We start from the raw sequence: 24,684 nt of genomic DNA, 5'->3' as shown, positions 1-24,684 counted from the left end.
CAGCACACCAGCCACAACTTCCAACACAAAGCTCTTCCAAGAAAGCTATCCATTGCGACTTCGGCTCTGCCTGGTATAAAACAGCAATGGAAGCCTTTGATTGAAAACATTTAACCATTGATGCTGCTTTGTAACGGTTGACTTGAAGCTTGGCTTAAACAAAAGTGCAAATAGAAACAGTGAAAAGTGTAGATAAAGTAGATAAAGTGAAGTAAACAGTGAAATTACAACAGAGAGATTTTTGCATAGTGAAAACTATATATAGAAAAATAACTGTTAAACAGAAAGAATTTCAGAGAATTATTATAAAAAATTTTATTTTCTAAAATGAAAACACCACATTTGTTGGTAAGAAAAAATATAAAATTGAAACAAATTAGACTCCAAATTAAATATTAATTGAATATTAAATTTAAATAAATAATTTTAATAAAAAAGCAACTTAAAATATACATAATTTAAAATAAATTACATTACATATGAATACATTAAAAATAAAATACATTAATAACTTTTATAATTTTTGTAGATTTATTAAAAATTAAATTTGATTTATTAAACTGAAAATCAATTTGAATTAATAAGAAGTTTGCCTACAAATATTGTAATTTAATATAATATTAGTTTTAATTATACTTTCTAATTTTTATTTGATTGAATTATACCTTTTGTTCATTAATTGTGTAATAAACAAAGTTTATATTTTTTTAAATAATTATTTCTTTTTAATTTTCCATATAACTTGATTTATTGAGCTTAAAATAGAAACAATAATAATTTTTATAGTATTTATATTCACTCACTAATTTTATAAAATTTATTTTTATTATATAAGTTTAAGAAATTTGTCAGTATTTCATCGCAATAAACCTCTTTTGGCTTAAATATTTCTGAATAATAGATCGTTATCCACAAGATTCATTTATTCATGTGAGAAATTAAATGTCATACAATAAGTTTAATACTTCAATTACCAAATTAAATGTTAATCAATCATTTTTTTAAACGAACATAAAATTATTTCAAATTATGAAGGTTTGAGACCTCACCTAATAAATCGATTTTCGAATATCTAGGCTAAAGTCAGATACAAATTATGAGATCATAAGTGATTTGACAATCGGATTTTATATGCACATTCACATTTTTTTTTAAGTATTATTCGTTTTAATGAACTTGTGCTTAGTTGTTCTACTTTATGAACTATTATGTTGTAGTTCTAAACGTTTACGTTAACTTAATAATAATAAGAGTTTTGTGTTATAAAATTTCATACAATTTTTCTTCGAAATGTCATTATAATAACTAATACTAGTACTGTTTATATTCTTTGAATAATATAAAACTCAAACTATTAGATACGAATATCCGAAGTTGCACCACATAGTTCGAATAGCTCAAACATATTGTTTGAAGACTGAAAAAATCGGAATAGCCTAAACTATCTGAATATTTGCAATTCTGTGTAGTTTACATGATATTATTAACATAATCCTGATATACTATAACGGCTATATCCATAATATAATAATATCTGAATTTGCACCAAATAGAATAGTTTAAACAAATCATCTTAAAATGTTCAAATACTGAAAAAACCGAATAGCCGGTACTATCTCAATATTTGCAATTCTGTGTGGATTACGAGATATTATCAACATACATTAAGACTGAAAAGTTTTCGGAAATTCTCATTTAAAATTCGCGCGCTGTATATTTTTCGATATTTTAAGTTTATGTAGTTTGGCAGCACTGTCCTTAATTACTATGCCAAAAATGAGCGCGATCTGTCAGACAGTTCGTTTACGGCAGCTGTTGAAACCAGTTCACCTAGTAGTGCGTTGCGAAATGTCTTCGACGGTCGTACGACCGTCCTGAAAGGCTTTGTACCACTCATAAACTTGAGTTTTCGATAAAACTGATTCCCCTTAAGCCTTTTGTAGCATTCGCAACGATTCTGCACACGAAATTTCGTTCGAAACACAAAATTTGATGCAAACTCTTTGTTCAATATTTTTTTCCATTGTGTTTTTCGCAACGCACTACTGAGGTGAACTGGTTTCAACAGCTGCCGTAAACGAACTGTCTGACAGATCGCGCTCATTTTTGGCATAGTAATTGTCCTTAATTGCTGCCAAACTACATAAACTTAAAATATCGAAAAATATACAGCGCGCGAATTTTAAATGAGAATTTCCGAAAACTTTTCGGTCTTAATGTAATCCTGATATACTATAACGGCTATATTCATAATATAATTATAGGTTGAAGCTTTCAAAATATAATCCCAACCACAAATAAAATAATGAAAACTGATATAACAATTTGTTATATACAAGTGTTGTTAATCAATTATATGTAATGTGTTAATCATTATATGATATTTAACTACTATCATAGACTTAGTTAGAAAGAGTATTGAGAGACTGAAGCCTGAAATGAATTCGAGAACTTAGGTTAGGTTAGGTTCGGAAGGCGCGTGCTGACCGTTGTCAGCACTTCCACTCGGAAGCATATATTACCCATTGTAATGCCTTCAAAAATCTTGCCGGCAAGTTGCTAACCTTTGTAATCCTTGTTAAACCATTTGGTTTTCCAGATGAAGTTGAGGAGATCCGATAAGTTTGCTTTCGTTATCTCTTCCCAGTCAGTGAAAAAGCAATCATCAAGACATTGAAGTCGCCTTGTCTGAAATCCTTTACAGAGACAAAGGAAGTGGTTGATAGATTCCACCTCCTCTTCATCTTGGCAACTCCTGCATAATCAGCTTGTTGGAATTCGCCACCGTTGGAGTAAGGTACAATGGCACAGTGCCCCGTTTGTACTCCAGTGATCACACGAACTGCAGGTTTGCTGAAGTCAACCTAGGCCATAAGGTTCTACTAACCTCACAGTCTTCACGGTTAGTCCATAAATTGTTTGTCACCGTGTTGGTGATTTCCTCTATCATCCTAAATAGTTCACATATTGGTGTATGTACTGTGAGGTCAGTCTCTGCTATATGCAGTTCAGAAGCTCTTCTGGCCATCTCATCTGCTAGTTCATATCCTTCAATATTGCTATGTCGAGGAACTTTATATCTACAGATTTATATATATTATTAACTTATCATGACTGTTTAATAAAATAAATATTTTTTTAAATTACTGAAATTATCTAAAATCGGTCAAAATAAATTTCTAGCTTTCAACATGGTCTCTTGTTTTATTTAATACATCTAATTTACAAATTAGTGATATTTTAAAAAATATTTTTTAACAAAACCGATTTTTTTATTAAAAACTAGAACTACTACATAAATTTCATAATTAAACAATCAAAATAATAATAAAGTTAAAAAAAAAAATTAAATTATATTCCATCAGGAATCTGGAATACTAGAAAAATCATTTCAACGTCTACTTACGTCTCCAGTATGCAAGAAATAAAAACATAAATAATAAGATACCAAAACTAGGATCTACAAAACTATAGCAGATTATTCGTATTAATACGATATTGTTTCAAAGAGATTTTCTTAATCCCTAATGTTACGCCATTTTAAGCAAGCTTTTCACAATTTGATGAAAACTTGTGGTTACACCATTTAACATTGATTGCTCTGCAGCTGTTTTAACACAAAATAATGACTTGATCTCTTTAAAAGAAAAAACACTGAACCATATTGCATTGATAATAACTTTTGAACTATTTTAACTTGATAATGGTTCGATCAAATACAGATTGGATAAGTAATAGAAAAAATTACTTTCAATAATAAGTGCTTTCACACCAATGTTGTTAGTGACTTAATAGCCGGATTTGAATGACCTTCACAAAACACCTCACAGAGAAAATTGCATCTGCGATTGAACTTTCTATAATATTAATGCGTAATACTTTTTAATTATTTAAATCATAAATATAAAAGAAATTGCAATCAACTACACAAATTTTATTTTTTTTTTTGCCTAAATATATAAAACTTTTTATGAAAACAACTTAAAAGTTAGGCAGAAATGCATTCAATATCTTAAGATTAAATGCCATCAAATTATCTATAAAAAATTGAGAAAGCTATTATTAATAAAATACATTAAAGTTGGCAAATTTGTTTGTGAATTATATTCGTATACATATATACAACCAATATAAGCATCAAAAATACATTACAAGAGTTAGGTCTAAATAAAATATACTTAAAGACTGCACAGGTAAGCTAATAAAACATACATATTACAAAATAAGCTTACTTACTTACATAAATTTTAACTAATTTTAAATAAATTACAAATGCGTTTAGTTTTTAACTGAACTGAAGTGTAAACATTAAAATTAATAGCGGTCAAAGTATCAATTAACAGCACTGAAAACGAACGAGAAAAGAAGAAACAGTTAAATTGCTAACCAAAACTCACTAAAATAGATTAAATATAATAAAAAAGTGCCAATAAACTGTACTAAAATAAACAGCAGAATAATTTTACAATAAATTGGTATCGAAAACATCTGTCGAAGATTTGTTACTGTTTAAAGTTGCGTATTTGGAGATAAATAATTGAAGTTATTGTTTTTAATAAAAGAAATAATATCGATCACTACACTAGTAAAAGCAATATACAATATTTAAAAAATGTATTTAAAGAAGTTTTGCATAAGGGTTTTGAAAATTGCTTGAACAATTGCATCATTAAAAAAATTATTCTCAATATTTATAAAAAAAATATGAACAATATGTTTCTTGTATTTTATTTGAGACGTGCAATCAATGCCAGTTATTTTTTATTAGCGATTTTGAAATATCCAATTATCACTTCAGAAGGAATAAAATCTTTTCAATTCAAATTCATTTGTGTCGATGTTCTTCAGTTGTTATTTAGTGAAGTCATATAAAATATAGTTAATAAAATAAAATTTGAGACATTCGTCATTGCTGATTAATTTAGAGGTCTTCAACTTGGATTATTGCCTCAGTTTTAAGAATAACTTTGCTACATAAAAGAAAATTTGAGTCATTTTTGCCTATTTTCGACATAGACAAAGTTTATTTACTATTAATTATAGTTTTTATTTTTTGTTTAAATTGACCAATTGACCTGCTCAAAAATTATTATTAAAATTTTTTTTTGAATGCCTTGTTGTGTTAGAAGTATTTCTCCAGACGAAATATTATACCTTTCTTTCATAATAGCGCTCTAAAGGACAATATATTCAAGTCTTTGTCCATCATTTTACCTAATAACCTGTCAAAATATGCAAATAGGAACCGTTTGAAAATTTGTAGAAAATTCCAAAAGTAAGTCAAATAAAATTAAAATCCAATTGCAATGAAATGGTCAAAACAAATAACCTGAATATAATCAGGGTTCATAAACCTTATTTACGCATTTCATGAAAAAAAAAAGTGATGAAAAAAAGCTGATTCACAAGCTAATATTTTTTTTAGCCTTGCTTTAGTTTTAAAACTTACTTTACTCATGCTTTTAGTAATTATTTAATGTTTAACACAATTTAATATTTTTATAATGAGCTCAAAGATCCGCTTAAACGGCTGGGAAAATTGTTTTTTGTTTTTCATACATATTTCTCTTAAAACTATTCAGACACTAATTAATACTTAATTAACTTATTGAAAAGCAATCTGAAATCTCGTTTAACTGCCAATATTCATTATTTCAAACTTTTACAAGTATTTTACGCATATGAAATACCTTCTGCCGCAACCCCACCCATATTTAAAGCGGTTTATAAATGCATTTGTTACACTTTGTTTTTTTACTATTTTTTTAAATTTTTATTCTACGTTTTTAATATTTATGACTGTGGTTGTTGGTTTAAAATGTGGACAAACTGGATCAATGGTATAAATAAATCGCTATGTATTTTATATGCAAAATTGTATCTAACAGATATAAGTAACGGCATAACAAAATGAGTGAGTTTGAGTTAAAAATCTCATGATTTAGAATTACTCGAAAGTAAAAGTGAAGCGATTAATAAAAGGTTAAAATTAATAAAAAAAAATGTGAGTTAAAAAAATAATTACTTAATACTGAAAATACGCGTATTTTAAATATATTTTACACAAGAAAATTATAATATATACCAAGGTCGAATATACATGTATAAATATTCGTATACGACTAATAGAAAGAAGAAAGGTTTTTATGAAAAGTCCTTAGAAAAGGTTTAAGCATAGAAATTGTGTGTGTGTGGTGTGTATTTGATAAAATTTAAATGAAACGTTTCTTGAAAAAAATATCTAAATATCTAATAATATCTATAATAAATAAACTTACACCCCACATTAATACAAAAAGAAGCAAAGCAACAATACAGCTGTATTTATTATTATTTATTTTGAGCACTCTACAATGTGGCCTAGAAAGCTTTTGGGCTAATATCCTAAATGAAGGAATAAAATCATAGTTATGGAAAACTTGGGAAAAGAAAACTTGTGGAGGAAAACAATCATAATTTTAGAAAATTTGCAAAAAGAAAACTTATCCTCAATTGAGGAAAAAAAATCATAATTTCAGAAAATTTGCAAAAAGAAAGCTTGGAAATCGAAACATCAATAAGAAACTAACACAACAGTTGAGCACGCAGTGATAATGAAAATCCATAACACGAAATTTTACATTTGCAACCAAATGCTACCATTGTTAAACATAATCTCCAACAACAGTATATTATAATTAAACAATACAGGTATTTAATAGTACCCTATTATTAGGAATTCTACAACCAGACCCGCAATTCCAAAATTACTAAAATATGTTTAATTTTATAATTTACAATAAATAATGAAAAATAAATATATTAAAAATATATTGTGAAAAAAATTACATCTATATATTTGTAAATTTATATAAGTGACAAGTTATATATCAACGTAACCTTACATATATAAATCGTCACTTCCGTTAAGGTCTTAAAGAGAAATGATCATTACTTGCAAATAATCAGACTTAAAAGATAACTCGACAAATAATATATTTGATGGGAACCAAAAATTATTTTATATAAAGTTGTTAAATTTAAAATAAAATAACATCATTATATTCCGAAAACTTAAGTCAGATTAAACATATATTACATGCCAAATTGCGAATAAAAAAACGATTCTGTAACAGTTTTTGGCGTCAAATAATGCAGTAAAGCGGCTTATGTTTTACCCACTTTTTAAAATTTTTATAAGATATTCACAGTTTTCCATAAAATACTGAACATAAATAATAATGCAATTTTAAGTTATTGCAAACTTATTTTTAGGCAGAAATGCCTTACGAAGAAGTTTATATCATAAAAAATGCCTTAAAAATTTAATCAAAATTGTAGCAAAAAGTTATGCAACTCAAATTATTATTCAGATTAAAAATAAATTAAAAATTTTACAGTAACGGTACCCTATAATCTGCATATTAGACATATTCGTTATTGAAATATAACGAATATGTCTAATATGCAGAATTTAAAAGAATAAACATTAGTCAGTTTTTTACCGTAAACAAAATAACGTATAACCCATTTTATTAAAAATTAATAAAATAAATAATTTTATATATGTATTAGAATAGGGCTGTCTAAAGCACGGTCCGCGACTATTACAATAACGCAAATTTTCTTTTTATTTAATGGTAAAACCACATTATTTTATTTTTATGGTATACCAAATAAATGAATTTAAATTGATAAATTTATAAAACTAAATTTAACATTATAACCGTGTTTTTATTTTTGTCGAAAACAATTATGAATGTATGTATTTGTTTCTGCGGCCCTTCAATCAGTACAGTGAAATGTATTGGCCAGCGATTGCATCTGATCTGGACAGCCCTCTATTAGAACATCACAATCCGTATTGTATACGGTCATATATTAAATGGTAATGTCAGTTTTACTATCTTTTTGATCATATAGTCATGATCAAGTCATGTAAATCTTAATCCTCAATTTCATAATATACTAATACATATATCAATACCATTTGGTGATGCCTTTGGTGAGATAGAAAGTGATATGTGAGGTGATATTGATCTAAAAATATATATATTTACTTTTTAAAGGTGAAATTCTGACATTTATTAGATAACAACACTGTTTTTACTAACATGACGAAGTACAGAAATAATCACCACCGTGATTATAACTAATTGGAATTTTTTTTGTTTTGCACTGAATGTCAAAATTTTAATTTACATTCAAAAGAAAAATTTCACATGAATAGGACTGTCTATAGACCACACGTTTAGTTAGTTTTTTTTACATGTTATTAATTATGTAGGTCCTTTACACTTTACACAAATACACAAAAATTTATTTTCAGTTATTTGTTTTCTTTTTATACAAAAATAGAAATTTTCACTTTCTTTTTTTCCTTTATATATCTAACATCAACACAATTGCTTCAGTTTCCAAATTCATTAAGATCAACGAATTCAAGTTCAAGTTTTAAGTTGAAAGGTTCAAATGCAAAATTTAAATTTTAAAAGTTATTGACCGTACATATATTAACAAAATAATTAAAAAATAATATAAGGTTTGAAGTGAACTATAGTAAAAAAATATATATTACAGAAATCTTAATGAAATCTCCGTCAATAAGGAAACTTTAAAGAATACATATGTAACATATACATTCATAATTCATAATTATAAAATAATGGATGCATATAATTATATACAATAAATAAATAAAACTATTATTGCAATAAACTCACTTTATCAAAAAAAACTCCAAAATTTTCCTATTTCTTCGCTCCAAGTTATTATTTTTCTTTATATTACATACAAATATAATTTTAAAATTATATTCTTATTCTTATAATTTTTTCAAATAATACATTTTTTGTTGACATTGAACTCACATTACATGATTCTCTGCACTATAATATGGAATATGGAATGGGAATCATGATTTAATATTTATCTTTGGTCCTTTATTCTTCATGAAAGTTCTTTGTAAATTGTGTCACAATTTGTTAATACTCTTATGGAGTATACGATTCATAAATCTGAATTCAATCTAGATTTACTCACGTTCTGTCAAACTTTATTATCAATCGAACATTTTTAGAGTAATTTTTGTTGTTGTGTTTGTGGGCATAATATTTTTTTTTATAAATACATATGTATGTCGAATCAGATGACACTTTACCTATCAACTGAAAAAAATTAGCTATTAAATTCAGGATAACCTTAATACTCTGGGAAAAGATTATAAATTAATCTCAAGTGTTATACATTTTACCCCAGATTTAATAATCGAAAATTAAAATTGCACTAAAAGTCAATCTCGATTAAAAAAGTTATCCTAGCTCTACCAATCGAAAATTGCATTACTTTATTTATTTATTTTTTAATTTTTTAAAATAAAATTCAATTACAATTAAATTTTTATTATAATTATTTTTTCTATATTGATACAAAATTTTATTGTATAATAATTAAACTTTTTAATTAATTCAACTTTTTTAATATAATTAAAATTTTTAACAAATTTTTTGTTTTTAAAAAATTTTATTTTAATTGATATTTCGACTACAATCTATAGTTATCTATAGTTAGTACCCTGATGATGACTATAGATTATAGTTGAAATATTGGTTAAAAAATGTTTTAAAAATAAAAAATTTTTTAAAAACTTTATAATTTAACTATTAACCAATTAGCCGGTTAAAAACAAACAGCACTTAAAAGATTTTTTCTGGAATTCTTGAAAAACTAATGGAAATAGAAAATCGCCTAGATAACTTAGAACAAAAACATTACTGTATATCTGTATGATTGCTCTCAAAATAATGGAATTACTTTTGCAGATAGAAAATATAGACATATGCCTAATAAGTGAAACTTATTTTACAAGAGAATCGTACATCAAATTTAAAAACTATAATACTTATCATACTATTCATCCAAACAATAATACCAGAGGCGGAAGTGCATTTATAATTAAATCCAACGTTAAGCAATATCAAGAAAATAAACTCTCTAATTCCAGTCAACAACCTTTGCAGTGGAAGAGAGTGGTTCCAATATCTTAATAAATCCCATTTATAGTCCACCAACATAAAGCTATATTTGGGGGTGATTTCAACGCAAAAAATGTTCAATGGGGGTCAAGACTACATTCCACAAAGGGAAAGGAATTACTTAAAGCATGTCAGGCCACAGGTTTTGAAATTCTCTCCACTGGCTCTCCAACGTACTGGCCAACTGATACAAATAAATTACCAGATATCATTGATTTCTTCATCGTAAATAAAATTCAAAAAGGACACAAGTAAAAGCTGTACTCGATTTAAATTCTGACCATTCACCAATATTGCTTATATATGGATATAACATACTATCTACGCAAACCAATCCGACATTAACAAACTGTCTAACAGACTGGAATTATTTTAAAGCTTAGATAAATTTAAATATTGACCTATTTTGCAAAATACGAAGCATTAATGACCTAGAGAGGGAAACGCATTGCTTTACGAGCTTGATCCAAAAATCGGCATAGTGCAGTTCACAGAATAATAAGCAATTTGATAAGAAGTATCCGCTCGAAATTTAAATCTTGTCTATAATAAATAAAATAAAAGAAAACTATAATAAAAGAAAAAATGGCAACAATCACGTTTAATACAAGATAAAATAAACCTTAATAATCCCACTCAAAAATTAAGACGAAAAATCAGTAATCTTAAAAATGAAAATGTTAAAAAATATCTTTGAAACTTGAAATATGGCAGTAAAACTAACTATTCTCTCTGAAAACCTATGAAGCATAGAAAAGACACACGTTTTGGCAGAATATCTAAGTAACACCTTCAGCCAAAAAGAAACCCAGCGCATAGAGCCAAATAACAACATAGATGATGAAGCTATTCTGCTGATAAAAAATGAAGAAGTAACTGGGGAAATTAAAAAACTAAAGTTAAAAAGTCACCAGGATATGACCTCATAACTAGTCAAGTGTTGAAAAAGCTCCCATCAAAAGGAGTGGCCAAACTTGCACGCAAATGAATGCGGGAATAAAAATAAATCATATCCCAAGTTGCTGAAGTGGTGATGATTCTAAAACCAGATAAGGATCAACATTCTCCTACTTCATAAAGACCAATCTCTCTCCTGCCATCCATAGGAAAATTGTTTGAAAAGATCATTTGTAAAAGAGTTGAAAAAATAATTTGTCAAAGAAATCTTATCCCAAATCATCAGTTTGGATTTCGAAAAAAACACTGAACGATAGAGCCAGTACACAGAGTTACGCATGAAATAAAAAAGACTTTAAAAAACAAGGAAACGTGTTCAGCTGCGTTTCTTGATATCTTAAAGGCTTTTGTCGGGGTTTAGCACTCTGGCCTGATATATAAGCTAAACACTATTCTGCCACACCAATACTGTAAACTACTGGAATCGTATATTGGCGAAAGGTACTATCGAGTTAAACTACTTGACGCGTATTCGCAATTATATCCTATAAATCGCGGGGTCCTTCAGGGGAGTATACTAGGCTCATTGCTGTACCTGCTGTACACATATGATATGCCAGTGAACCCAAGGTGTACTGTAGGAACTTTTGCGGATGACACGGTAATAATGGCTATAGGTGCAAACAACAAGGTGTGTACCACCAAGCTACAAATCGCTCTTCAACAAATTAAACAATGGACGAATAAATGGAAACTGATAGCAAATACTTCAAAATCAAACCACGCAGACTTTACTAAGTTTACTAAGTCTCTTTACTAAATAGCGTAAATATTCCAATTGCTAATTTTGCGAATATGTGGACATGAGCCTAGATACCAAACTGAGATGGAAGGTACACGTCAAGAAAAAATTAACTAAACTAACCGTAAGATACAAAAGGTTAACTTGGCTTATTGGAAAGAAATCTAAAGTATCTCAACAAAACAAACTTATGATCTACAAACAAGTCTTCAAGCCGGTATGGCTCTATGGTGTTTAAATTTGGAGTTGTGCAAAAAATCATATTATAGATATGATGCAAAGGTTCCAAAATAAAGCATTCACAGATGCAGTTAACGCTCCGAGGTATGTGCGAAATGCTGGTCTACATCGTGACCTTGAAATACCTACTGTCAAGCAAGAAATACAGAAGGCTGCTAAAACACATTATGACAGGCTGAGTCAGTACTACAACAGCACCATTCCGGCGTTACTTTGCGATGTCACACACAGACGCTTATGCCGCTTCGAACCAAATGACTTTTTGAGACGTTTGAACCAGCAATGGGATGACTAGCTCATCTTAGATAACTAAACTTACTTGTAATATTAATTAAAAAACCTCTTGTAAGTCAAAATGACTAGTTGTTGTTAATTTAAACTCTACATTTGTTTAAATATAATAAGAAAAAAAAAACTTAAAAGATTGCAGAGATGATTAAATATGATTAAATGAGATTTGCTTTCCTGACTTTACGAACGACACTTGTTCGTATTTAAAAATAGATAGAAAACAAGTCACCATTATTCTTTTATGACTCAGCTTGAACTGAGCGGATTCCCTCAGATAAATTAACATTAGATTCAATGTAACTATATATTTTCCTATTCGTACAAACACTTAACATCACAATACTTATTTCCTCATCCCATCACATTGTACAGTATATCATTATTCTTTCAGGTATGAAAGAATGCTATTGCTTTTAATATCTGTGTTTAATTACATCAACAATAGAAGGAGATAAAAACAAAACAGCCAAAGTGATAGATTATAGCACCAAAAAAACGGAAAAATTAACAAAAAATGTTAACACTACTAGAAAATCAGACGAATATATTTAAAAAAAAAATCCTTAGTATTAAAAAATATAATTAATAATTAATATATGTTGTTTAAAATATATCAAAATCACAGTTGTAGACAGTTTCTTCTTGAATCTTGTTAAATTTTTCACTCATGTAATGTGTTTATATATAGTATATTTAACATATTTCACATTTACTTTAACAATATAAACTTTAACTTTATCTTTAAGTTTTATTTGATCTGTCTCACTATGGCAGACTTCACTTGAAAAAATTCTTCAGACAATCTTCGCTTTTACTTTCTTCAAAGCATACTTAATCAGTTAGAATTAATTGTGTGTGTATTTCTACATTAAAGCTTCAGATACCGGCAGTATTTCCATTATGAAGTTGACCTTTTAAAGTAACAACATTTTTTATAGAAATCCAATCTTTAATAATGAAATTTTAGACTTTTATCTCAATTGTGCAAATATTTTCGAAAAGCTACATTGAAAGATTGTGAGTTGAAATATATAAATGAGATCATTTTTTTCTCAGTTCAATGTTTCGTTTTTTCTCTTTTTCTTCAATTTCAATTCAATCTTCATTACTTTATATCTTGTACTGAGCGCTGCAAAAGTATGCGGCTTGAATTCATTAAAAGAAAATATACATTAAAAAAAGATATAAAGTGGCACTCAGACAAATTAGATACATAGAAGAATTGAAGAATACGTCCAAGGCCAACCGGGTGGTAGTTAATAGTTGTAACAGCAAACAAAAAAGAACTGCCATAGAAACATAATCGCAACACTAGCAATATTAAAGCAGCTGCAATAATTGTAGCAGCAATGACAACAACTCAATCGGCAACTGAACTCAATTTAACTAGTTTGAAAATTAAAAAATAACAAGTAAAGAAAAGAAAGTGAAAACCATGAACCTATATAGAAGTTTAAAAAAAACCCATTTTAATAAACAAAAACAGCGTTCTGTTTATCTTTTTATTACTAGCTTTAAGAATTGATCTTCAATCCTTTATAATTTTGGAAACCATCTATTTAGCAAAGCGTACAACTCTTGGGCATATGAAATTAATTCAAAACTTGCCAATAAAGTAAAATCTAAATAATATTGACGTATAGTACGTTGAAGCTTCATTGACTTCATTGACATTATTAGAACAAATCGAAAACTTATTATTTTTTAAGAATAGCACTTAAGGTCATTTAAATTTATTACAATAAATGAAATGTGAATATATCTATACATTTTGTATCCAATATAGAACACTGTCAGAAATCTAGTATTACGTTTATACTATAAAATCAACGAAATTGTGTTTATCATATATATATAACAATAATTACGATTTATTGTTATAAATGACACTTTTCAGAATACACTCTCCAGCTTAAATGTATTGTTAATATAATTTAAATAATTTGTTCTAAAATTTCCCACTTTAACCCACTGTACATCTTACTCATACGACGATGTAGGTGCATTGTCTTAAAAATATTTTTTATTATGCTAAAATTTAACGGCATCATAGGAAGACAGTGGCTTCTACAGCAATATTCATAGGGTTCTCCTTCAGTTAAAAGTTACCAATGTATTGAAATAAAATTTTACTTACCTAGAAAAAATTAAGGTGCGATTTGCGCAATTCAATGAATGAATTCAGTCTTTACCATGATAGCACTAAACTACGTAGGAACGTAGACTGGATCAAGCGAAAAAATCATAAATTAAAATAGGTGCGACTGGTATGCAAGCAAATTTTATGTACCGTCGTAATATGAAATTAAGAGAAATAGAAAATTATTTAATAAAATTTTTCAGATTTATTGCTAAAAAGTTGAATAAAAGGTGAAAAACATAAGAACTACATTAATAGTTTCTTCACAACATTTTTCAAACATATAAGTAATATATAATTTCCTCGTAATATTATTAAATACAAAAAAAAAATTCTAGGTAGATATACATATTCAAAAGTATATTTAACTATACTGAAAACTGTTTCACATCTGCTCTATCATTGCAGACTGCATATTGTCGAAACATAAATTGAGCTAAATACTTTCTAGAAGGTCTTACAATGGCTAAAATGGATTCTTATAAACATCGTAATAAACTAATCTCTTTAGCATTTAGTAATTTATTGTATATTCACGCAGCGGATCCATAAATCTTTCTTAAGTTGGTTATAATAACTTAAGTTTACAATTAAGAATTTTATTTGCCATTTGATAATTTTTTCATGTAAACATCACAGAACACTCGATGATATACATTAAGACTGAAAAGTTTTCGGAAATTCTCATTTAAAATTCGCGCGCTGTATATTTTTCGATATTTTAAGTTTATGTAGTTTGGCAGCACTTTCCTTAATTACTATGCCAAAAATGAGCGCGATCTGTCAGACAGTTCGTTTACGGCAGCTGTTGAAACCAGTTCACCTCAGTAGTGCGTTGCGAAATGTCTTCGACGGTCGTACGACCGTCCTGAAAGGCTTTGTACCACTCATAAACTTGAGTTTTCGATAAAACTGATTCCCCATAAGCCTTTTGTAGCATTCGCAACGATTCTGCACACGAAATTTCGTTCGAAACACAAAATTTGATGCAAACTCTTTGTTCAATATTTTTTTCCATTGTTTTTTTCGCAACGCACTACTGAGGTGAACTGGTTTCAACAGCTGCCGTAAACGAACTGTCTGACAGATCGCGCTCATTTTTGGCATAGTAATTGGCCTTAATTGCTGCCAAACTACATAAACTTAAAATATCGAAAAATATACAGCGCGCGAATTTTAAATGAGAATTTCCGAAAACTTTTCGGTCTTAATGTAATTGTTAAAACGGCTAAAGTAGCTCACAGATCATGCTCAAATTTCGCATGATAACACAGTACAGTGCTACCAACTTACAAAAAAATGTTGATCATATTTACGAACGTTTTAAAAATTATAAATTATTGATATTTTTTACACAGAATGTGTAGATATAAATTAAGTAATTATTTCAAAAGAGATAAAGAATTAAAATAAAGAACTTTGAAATCCCTAATAAAGATAGTTTTTACATTCACATTCTCCTTTTTAAGAGATAATGAATACTTCTCTTAAAAAAAGACTATTCTTATTGCTCAATTTAATAAAGCTCTCTAATCAATATTGCGAACGAACCAAATAAATTCCGAACGAACAAATTGATTGCGAGCGAACCAAGTTATTCAATTTACTCTCCATGTAGAAAATTTCATAACTATTGAATTATAAAATATAACTAAATTGTATCGGACATTTTAAGAAAAAGTGTAAAACTTACTTAAATCATCTGAAGTGGCAATTTATCTTCCCTAAATCCAGTTGTTTATGCAAGAAGATTACATTCACTACTTTTTATCGGTTACTCTAAAACTTTGTGACTAAACAATTTAAAATTGTATAACAACAATTTAAAAAAATATTAAAAAGAAATCAAAAAAACAAAAATTGGATACTAATAGACAGTAGTTTCAAACACTTTACCCCCCGCCAAGGCAGTTCACAACAACTGCGCGTGCCAATCACTTGAAATTGGTGCATATGTAAAATAAAATTGGGCGTTGCTCACGCCAAGTCGTGAGACTCTGGCAACTTTGGTAGCAATAAATGGTAGTCCAATGGAGTCGGCGAGATTCTTGTAGGATTAGGTCAGTGTTCGATTAACAGCAGTTTTTATTAACAACATTATAAAAATTATAAATAATTGATTTTTTGAAATTGTAACTCAAAGTCGGCCTTGTTCCAAAATTTGAAGTTATATTTTTTTTATTATTATTTTGATTAAATCAAATTTATTAATTTTTTAATTAATTTAATAATAAATTTTTATTAATTTTTTTTACATACATTTTTATTAAATTTTTTATAATTTATTTTTATACTAAAAAGCAGTCTTAATAAAAATAATAATAAGGCGAATATTTTAAAAAATATTTTTTTTTGCTTTTAAAAATATCGAATATATGTATGCATTATTTGAACTTTATTTAATTTTTTGTTTTTGCGGAAAAACTTGATTCATTCAAAATATCATAGCCTCGACAGTGAAATTTTGAAATAACAAAAACGGAAAAACAAACCAAAACAATAGGAAATAATATTATTTAATTTTTCGCTGTATTGCGTATACACGCCACAATTAAAAATGTAACGAAAATAAAAGTTACTATAAACGAATTATTTTATTTTATTTTTACCTATGCAAATTACACAATAAAGTAACTGGAAAGAAAGATACACTTATTAATGGCTAAAATATTTACTGCAGTGTCTGTGATGCAGAAAATCATAGCTTTAAGCCGCTCCAATTATTTCTTTTTACTCCAAAAATTGGTCAGCAATATTGATTATAAGCATGAGCTACTCATGTAATGGTAAAATTATATAATTTTATTAAATAATGTATTTTATTAATAAAATTATTATTCATTTTTATTAAATAAGAATTTATTTTCTGATTTGGACATTCGGGAAAGAGGGTCATAAATTATAAACAAAATGAAAGAAAGAAACGAATGAAATTAGTGGCAGTGTTGACTGTTGGAATAAAAATACAGACAGAGAAAACATCATTTACTCAAGAATTTGAGTAAACTTTGAAAATGTCCCCTTATTAACTGGACTTGTGAATATTTTTATATTTCAAAGATAAACAATTTAAAAATGTATTTCCAATTTAAAAATTAAGTCCACTATAAGTTGGAGTTACTAATATTATTAGTTACTAATATTATCTTACTAAATAATATTTTCATGTTTCGAAGATATACAATTAAAAAAACAACACACAGATGTGCTCACTTTTTAGTAGATTTTTTTATGTTTGAAAAACATAGAAGCACTATTAATTTTAAATTATTAATTTAAAATTTATAATTATAATAATAATTATATTGATAGAGCCGTCTATAGACAAGGTCATCAAAATTATTTTCCCAGATTTGATGAGATATTCCTTTTTATTTTCAGCTTTTGCTTTGTTTCTACTCAAATTATATTTGCATATTTGTTTAAATTTCTTTTTTATATTAATTTTTAAGTAAAAATCAAATTACTTTTTATTCTGTTAAATTTATTTTTATATATAAAATGTTAGGAAAATCTTTTTTTTCACAAATAAAGGTAAAAATTTGTATACAAAACATACAAAAAACGCTCATAGGTCAATAATCTATTATACCATTTACTGAAATAATGAAGTCAAACTTTTCAAATATCCTCATTACAAAGTAAATTTGAAGACTTTTTCAAATTTGTACACTTTCATTGAGTTTGTAGACTTTCATTGAAATCAAATTAAAAAAAAATTAGAATATAAGCCTCTTCACTTCATCACGCATACAGTCAGTGCTCAACTTAGATGTCATATTATGTAAGCAAAGCATAACCATTGTATATGAAATATACTACATATCAAAATATAATATATGTTAATGTAAAATATAATATAATACATTTTTAATATCAAAAAAGTAATTCAGTACGTAGTTTAATTTTTTATCCATTCTAAAATAAGTCAGATGGACGCAATTGAGCTGTAGGTTGTATTGCTAAATCTTCAAACATAATAATGATTCAGACGTTGCTGACAAATTCGCAACTTCATTTTTAATCAGTTATAACAATACCCTGAGGAGGAAATAAATAAATTTCAAATGCCTATAATTTTTTTTTGGTTTTTCTCTAAGCCTTTAACGACACAAATATTACTGTTGCCTGAATGTACTCGTAACTATTCCGATAAGTAAAGATTTTATTTTTTCGAAATTTGAGTTCATTTGAGTTAATCTTCGAAAATTATCGAATGATTTCTGCTGTTGATACAATTTATCAACATACTATATGTAAATCATCTCGAAAGCTTGTAGAAACACTTTTAAACAAATCAATACATTTATAAAATTAGGGGCAACCCAATAATTCGATATTCTCGAGGTATATAATAAATCAGTGACGTTACCAATCGAAACACCAATTCGAATAAAATTTACTCTACATTAAGTATTTATGAATTAATATTTTTTAAAATTTTTTTTTTATAAATCATAAGTTCAAGTACTATAAATTATTTCTTCATTTTAATGTGCACACCTAGTGATGGTAGCTGTAACATGTTTCCTATGACAACATAGTGCATGCGAAATTGCGATCATTTCGAAAACGTAAATGAAACCTGTTTGGAATGCAAAAAACACACCTTTTATACTAAGACCAACATAATCTACCGCCTCCCTAGATTTTCTAATGACCAACAACCAACCAAGCTAGCAACAGAGCACTAAAGCACAAAAAACCAAACAAACTCATTACTCTAGTTGTAATATTGGTTGAGGAAATCTGGTCAAACCACGGTATCATGTTGGTCATGTTGTACAACAAAAGCAACAACAATCAAAATTATAACAAAACAACTACAACAAAATTTGCAATTGTTAAAACTATTTTAGGAATTTCTTATGAAATAATTTTACTTTTAATGCTATTGTATACAATATGAGTAAAGCGATTGAGTGCACTTGTCTTACAAGTAAATACCACGGATATTAAATCATAATTAACATTAGGATTATAAAATAATTTAAACAATTTTATTTAATACATGTACGTATACTTTTTGTACAGGTATTTAAATTAATACATATACTACTTAAATGCAGTTAAATAAATTTACAATTATTTTTTTACAATACGTTATAAATGTTTGGCATATTTTCTATAAAAATTATAGACATTATAGATCCTTCGATTTAGTTATTACAATAATTCTAGAGATCCACTTGTGTGCTAGGCCATTATATGACCATATATATTGCGAAAGACTTAAAGCCATTTCGAATCTTTAATGAAGCCTAATATTATTTTTAATAAGAGGTCTTATAGCTGACTGAGATATTTTAAAAAATAAACAAATATATAAATATATAAAATAAATAAATATCTTGTTTTAGGTACGTGGCACATGCCTTCAATGATATGAAATCAAATGCGACACATAAGCCTTGACAAGCCAGTGAATGGAATATTTAATAACGTTGCATGATTTCTTAATCTTTAGTCATTAACTATAAGTCTGAGATTTAAGATAATGAATTTTAAAGAAATCGCTTAATTTTTTTATATTTAAACGAGATCGACTTGTATATCTTGAATTTAATTGTTCTAAATCTAAATCTAAGAATAATGAAAATTGTTTTCCACCATAACTCATTTTATAACAATTATAATTCATCATTGGTTGCAAGCCCAATAAACAACAATTATGTTTAAGATTATCAAATTAAAATTAAAAAATAATAATAATAAAATACAATAAGTAATATAAATATGGGATATGGCATATTCATATTTTATAAAATTCTTTTCTATATTATAAATGGTGCGCAATCAGTGACGACGCGTGCCCTTTCTGGAAGGGTGTGCGGACCTTCTTTAATGTTGTTTTTACATGTACCACTTATATTAAAATATATGAGATTTTTTATTAATAATAACTATATTATATAAGGCAACAATATATTCGCGGAATATTATATTAACAATTCATTAACAAAATAACATATTAAACAAATTAAATTAATAATTTATATACAAGTTTAATATTATATCAATATGGAAAACTTTTCACATAATTCTCGTAACATCAAACCAAATTTTTTCAAACAAAAGAGTTTGTACTTAGAAACATACATGTTTGTGCAGTGATCAAACAAAATCGAAACCACTTGCAACGTATAAATGTGTGCACAAGTACCCCGCACAATAAGAACAGAAATTCGTGGGTGCTGCTATTAAAGGGGAGAGACGAAATGTGATAGAAATGTATGGTGAGATGAGCTGCAAACTTCAGCCGCTCATGCAACCACTTTGGCAAATCATCATGTTGGATTCGTATGCATACAGTTGATATTCAAATAGAACAGAAAATTACTCTCATACAATTCCCACTATATAAATCTCTATTTCTGATATTACGAACGGGAGCACACGCACATTATTTTGTTCATATGCAACGTATGAATGTGCGGCCAACTTCTTTGCACACAAAGGGGAGAGACGAAATATAATAGAAATGTTCTGTGATTTGAGCTGCAAATATATGAGCACACCTAACAAGTATAGCAGCTAACAGAAGCAAATTAATTGAGTTTTCATAGACAATTATATTTAATTGTTTTTGCTAAAACTTTAAAAATATATATTTATATGGAAATGTAATAAATAATAATAATTCTTGATGTAAAGATACTTAATAAATTTATATACCTATGTTATTTAACATTTTGCAAATTATATTAGGGTGTTCACCGCACACCTCCGCACCTTAGAGCAGTCGTCACTGTGCGCAATAAAATTATGATGGATTCTTAACAAGAATATGCAACCCATTTAAGGTTTATTACAATGTAAATATTTAAGTTCCGTACGCAATATCCCAACATAGCTTAACCAAAGCCGGTTGCAGTGCATTAAAAATGCAATTCACCAATTTACATTAAATATTGGCGAAATGATTAAGTAACCATATGCGTATCTAACCATATATGCCATATGTCACCATATAGAAAAACGTCCGTTACAATTGATTACACAAACCAAATACCAAATACCCTAAAACATAAGTGTGCCATTTAAAGAGTTGTATTAAAATTACTTTAAGAACTAAAAATACATTAAATAATTAGCTATTTTTAATTTATTAAATTTCCTTTTAATTTACAGCTCACATTCTTAGTGACGATAGCTACCGTGGTACTAGTCAATGCTCAGACAGGTCCATACCCACAAAGACTTAATATACCAGGCGCCTTGCCAGTGCCCGCACGTAACCAATATCGTAGCGAAAAATTAGCAGCAGCCGCTGTGCCAGTACGTGCACGTCGACCAGCTGCCCTGCGTGCACAACAATCTTTGCCAGCTGTAACGCAACGCATTGTTGAGGAAGCTAAGCCGGTGACAGAATCTGAAGAGGATGAACAACCTGATGTATATTTACCACAACTGCTACGAGAACAACAACTGGCACAAGCTCAACAACAACAATTTCAACAGACAGCAAATGCTTTCTTAAGTGACGATCCAAATGGTATACAAGATTTACCATTACAACAACGTGATGATCCATTACCCTCAACACGCTTTCCAGAACGTTTACAGCCACAACCACAGCCAACATCCCCACCAAGTTCACGTCCAGCATTTGAAGATTATGGCATTGGCGCTAACATTGGAAATGCACAACGTTTTGCCATTGAACGCACACAGCCTAATCCAGCACCGGCACCACAACAACGTGTGAAAGTCATACGAACACGTCCTGCACCACCACGTCCACAATATGAGCCACAAATTGTACAGGCACCAGTGCGACCACGACCAAAACCTATACAGCCACGACCCATTATTGACCAAAATCAATTGGCGGATGAACGTGAGGTACATCAACCACGTCGTCAGCGTCCAGTTGTGCAAAATATACGCAAATGGCGAGAGGAAAACGAAGATGGCAGCATTACTTGGGGTTATGAAAATGATGATGGTTCGTTCAAAGAGGAACTCATCGGCACTGATTGTATAACAAAGTAAGTTCAAATTAATTATATATTTTTTTTAATATAAATTTTTAATTATTACAGAGGTACATATGGCTACGTCGATCCCGATGGTAATAAACGTGAATATCACTATGAAACCGGCATTAAATGCGATCCCAACAATCGTGAAGCTGAAGAAGAGTTGGAGAATGGTTTCATCAATTATGAAGACAACAAAGCAGTATTACCCAATGGTATTGAGATCGATATGAACCAGTTGGGCAAGCGAAAGTCGAAACGGCCGAACGCAATCTACAGAAACTAGACAGTCAATAATAATATGTATAATTTTTATTTTATATCAATTTTAAGCGCAATTTATGCACAATTTTATTTTTGTTGTATTATCTATGTATTTGGGCATTGTTGAAAACTGTGCCAATTACAAATTATCGAATAAAATTAAAAATTAATTTTTTATAAAAAAAAATGTGAAAACTCCTTACATATATTTTGATTAATAACGTGCCTGGCGACGCATCGGGGGCATACGATTTGGCGGTGTGATCGAAATGTCAATAAAATCTCCAATACAGAATTTTGCTTGTGCCAGTGTCTTATTATCATCAGCTCCTTTTTGTCCAGTGCAAGTAACGCCGATTTCACGCATTTGGAAGTGATTATTCCGGAAATTTGGATAAACTACTGCGAAGTCAAAATATGTACCTTTTTTACGTGTGTCTGGATTGACGTCCCGTACTAGAGATGTTAACTCGTGCAGCGTTGCATCCATCCAGGTGTATATTTGTAGCTCATTTGATGGTACATTGCCATACATGTACTCTGAAACCGAATGGTGTCTTCCAGTTGAGCAAAAAACACGTAGCAATAGCGGACAGGTCTGAAAATAAGGAAAAAAAAATTTTATGGACTTGCTTATTATAGAAAATAGAGATTCATATGCACAACTACTACACAATTGTTGTTGTAGCCGGCAATTGTCAGCGTAAATACCTTTTCTCTATCAACTTGTTTAACAATTGGTTTTTCTTCTACAATCATTGATTCCAGATTTGCCATTTTATTTTTTATACTTTAAATAATTTATTAGCAATGTTTTCATACAAAGTAACAAAATTTCAACAATAAATTAAAAAATAGCAAGCGTCTGAAACCCAAAATCCGTTTACTTTGACAGCTCTCCCAGTACTGAAGACAAATTTGTGCTCGACTATTTATAAGGCATGTAATACAAAATTTTTTAGAAATGTTGTCGGTAAGGCAGTGCACGCATGTATCTCTGCACTTGTGCATTTTTATTGTTGCTATAGAATTTATAATAATCTACCTGTAAACACGAATTAATACCTATTTATAGTTTGAAGTAGGATGTATTAATAATAGCCGTAATTTTTTCTCTTAGAGTAGTGAAATAATACTCGCAACTTGAAAGAAAACATGTGAAACAACAACAGTGCGTTTAAAATCTTTAATGTTAGGTTTTACTTGCATAAATTTTCACGTCTTAAGGACGTGTGCGAGTTAGGCTAATAAGTTGCGTTCTAAATGAGGGAAATTCTAACTTGTGCCGATAATGTAGTGATGTGTCGACACGTGTTAATAAATGGCTAAATGTGTGCAGTGCGAAAAATCCCAAAAAAATCTTCGATTTGGTCCACCACCTTAGGTTAACTCGCACACATTGTAAGTTTAATGCAGCCAAATTTGAAATTCGATATATTGTGAGTGTTCACTTGTAAATATGTTGCAAAATTACAGTCATTCATTAAAATCAATAAATTCAAATACATAAATATATAAATAAATTAATATATATAAGAAAAAAATGCTAACCAAGGTCTTTCTAATAGTGATTTTTTCTTTTATATAAATTAATTAATTTTTAGTGTTTAAAATTTTTATAATTCATATTGTACACAACACTACAAAAAATATATGTCAAAGAAGTATTTAACATATTCTAAAAGTGATACTAATTTGTTTCAACCAGAATTAATGCTGATTTTGTAAAACTTTGAAAAAATATCTTATGGCTATTGTATATTATTCTATTTATTATATAATTACAGTAGCTTATAAATAATTTTTACGTTATTTGTGAATTATATAATTATACTAGTTTACACATCATCAACACTAGCTTATAATTATTAACACTAATAGGCCTTTGCTTTTGTAAGCATATCACAAAAGAACAGTTGCTTATTTTAAAAATAACATATGAAACAACAATAATATACAATAATAAATAGTAAATGTAATCATTTATTTATTTCTAAATTGCACTTATTTATTATTTTTTGTTAAAAATTTTCACAATGGTAAAACCTAATTTAG

General features: G+C 28.4%; 2 protein-coding genes across 2 annotated transcripts; one reads left to right on the top strand and one right to left on the bottom strand.

Moving 5' to 3' along the window:
• Positions 1-103: 103 nt before the first annotated feature.
• On the top strand, positions 104-22,807 carry LOC119681006 (translation initiation factor IF-2). Its single transcript, XM_038094061.1, has 3 exons — positions 104-348; positions 21,515-22,374; positions 22,429-22,807. The coding sequence occupies exons 1-3, from the start codon at positions 328-330 to the stop codon at positions 22,649-22,651; spliced, it is 1,104 nt and encodes a 367-aa protein (XP_037949989.1). The 5' UTR covers positions 104-327; the 3' UTR covers positions 22,652-22,807.
• Positions 22,808-22,823: 16 nt separating this feature from the next.
• On the bottom strand, positions 22,824-23,542 carry LOC119681007 (histone deacetylase complex subunit SAP18). The gene is made up of 2 exons (XM_038094062.1): positions 23,341-23,542; positions 22,824-23,227 (listed from the first exon to the last, which is right to left on the bottom strand). The coding sequence occupies exons 1-2, from the start codon at positions 23,404-23,406 to the stop codon at positions 22,844-22,846; spliced, it is 450 nt and encodes a 149-aa protein (XP_037949990.1). The 5' UTR covers positions 23,407-23,542; the 3' UTR covers positions 22,824-22,843.
• Between the last annotated feature and the right edge of the window lie 1,142 nt (positions 23,543-24,684).

This window comes from Teleopsis dalmanni, chromosome 2, assembly GCF_002237135.1.
Source record: "Teleopsis dalmanni isolate 2A chromosome 2, ASM223713v2, whole genome shotgun sequence".
Classification (NCBI taxonomy): domain Eukaryota; kingdom Metazoa; phylum Arthropoda; class Insecta; order Diptera; family Diopsidae; genus Teleopsis; species Teleopsis dalmanni.
This window is presented reverse-complemented; position numbering and strand designations above follow the sequence as displayed.

Bases quoted from the DNA above. Each gene is read 5' to 3' on its own strand.
- LOC119681007 (XM_038094062.1), bottom strand. From the start codon at position 23,406: ATGGCAAATCTGGAATCAATGATTGTAGAAGAAAAACCAATTGTTAAA. The intron at 23,228-23,340 runs GTATTTACGCTG...CCTTATTTTCAG, and splicing joins AACAAGTTGATAGAGAAAAG to ACCTGTCCGCTATTGCTACG.
- LOC119681006 (XM_038094061.1), top strand. From the start codon at position 328: ATGAAAACACCACATTTGTTG. The intron at 349-21,514 runs GTAAGAAAAAAT...TTTAATTTACAG, and splicing joins TGAAAACACCACATTTGTTG to CTCACATTCTTAGTGACGAT. The intron at 22,375-22,428 runs GTAAGTTCAAAT...TAATTATTACAG, and splicing joins GGCACTGATTGTATAACAAA to AGGTACATATGGCTACGTCG.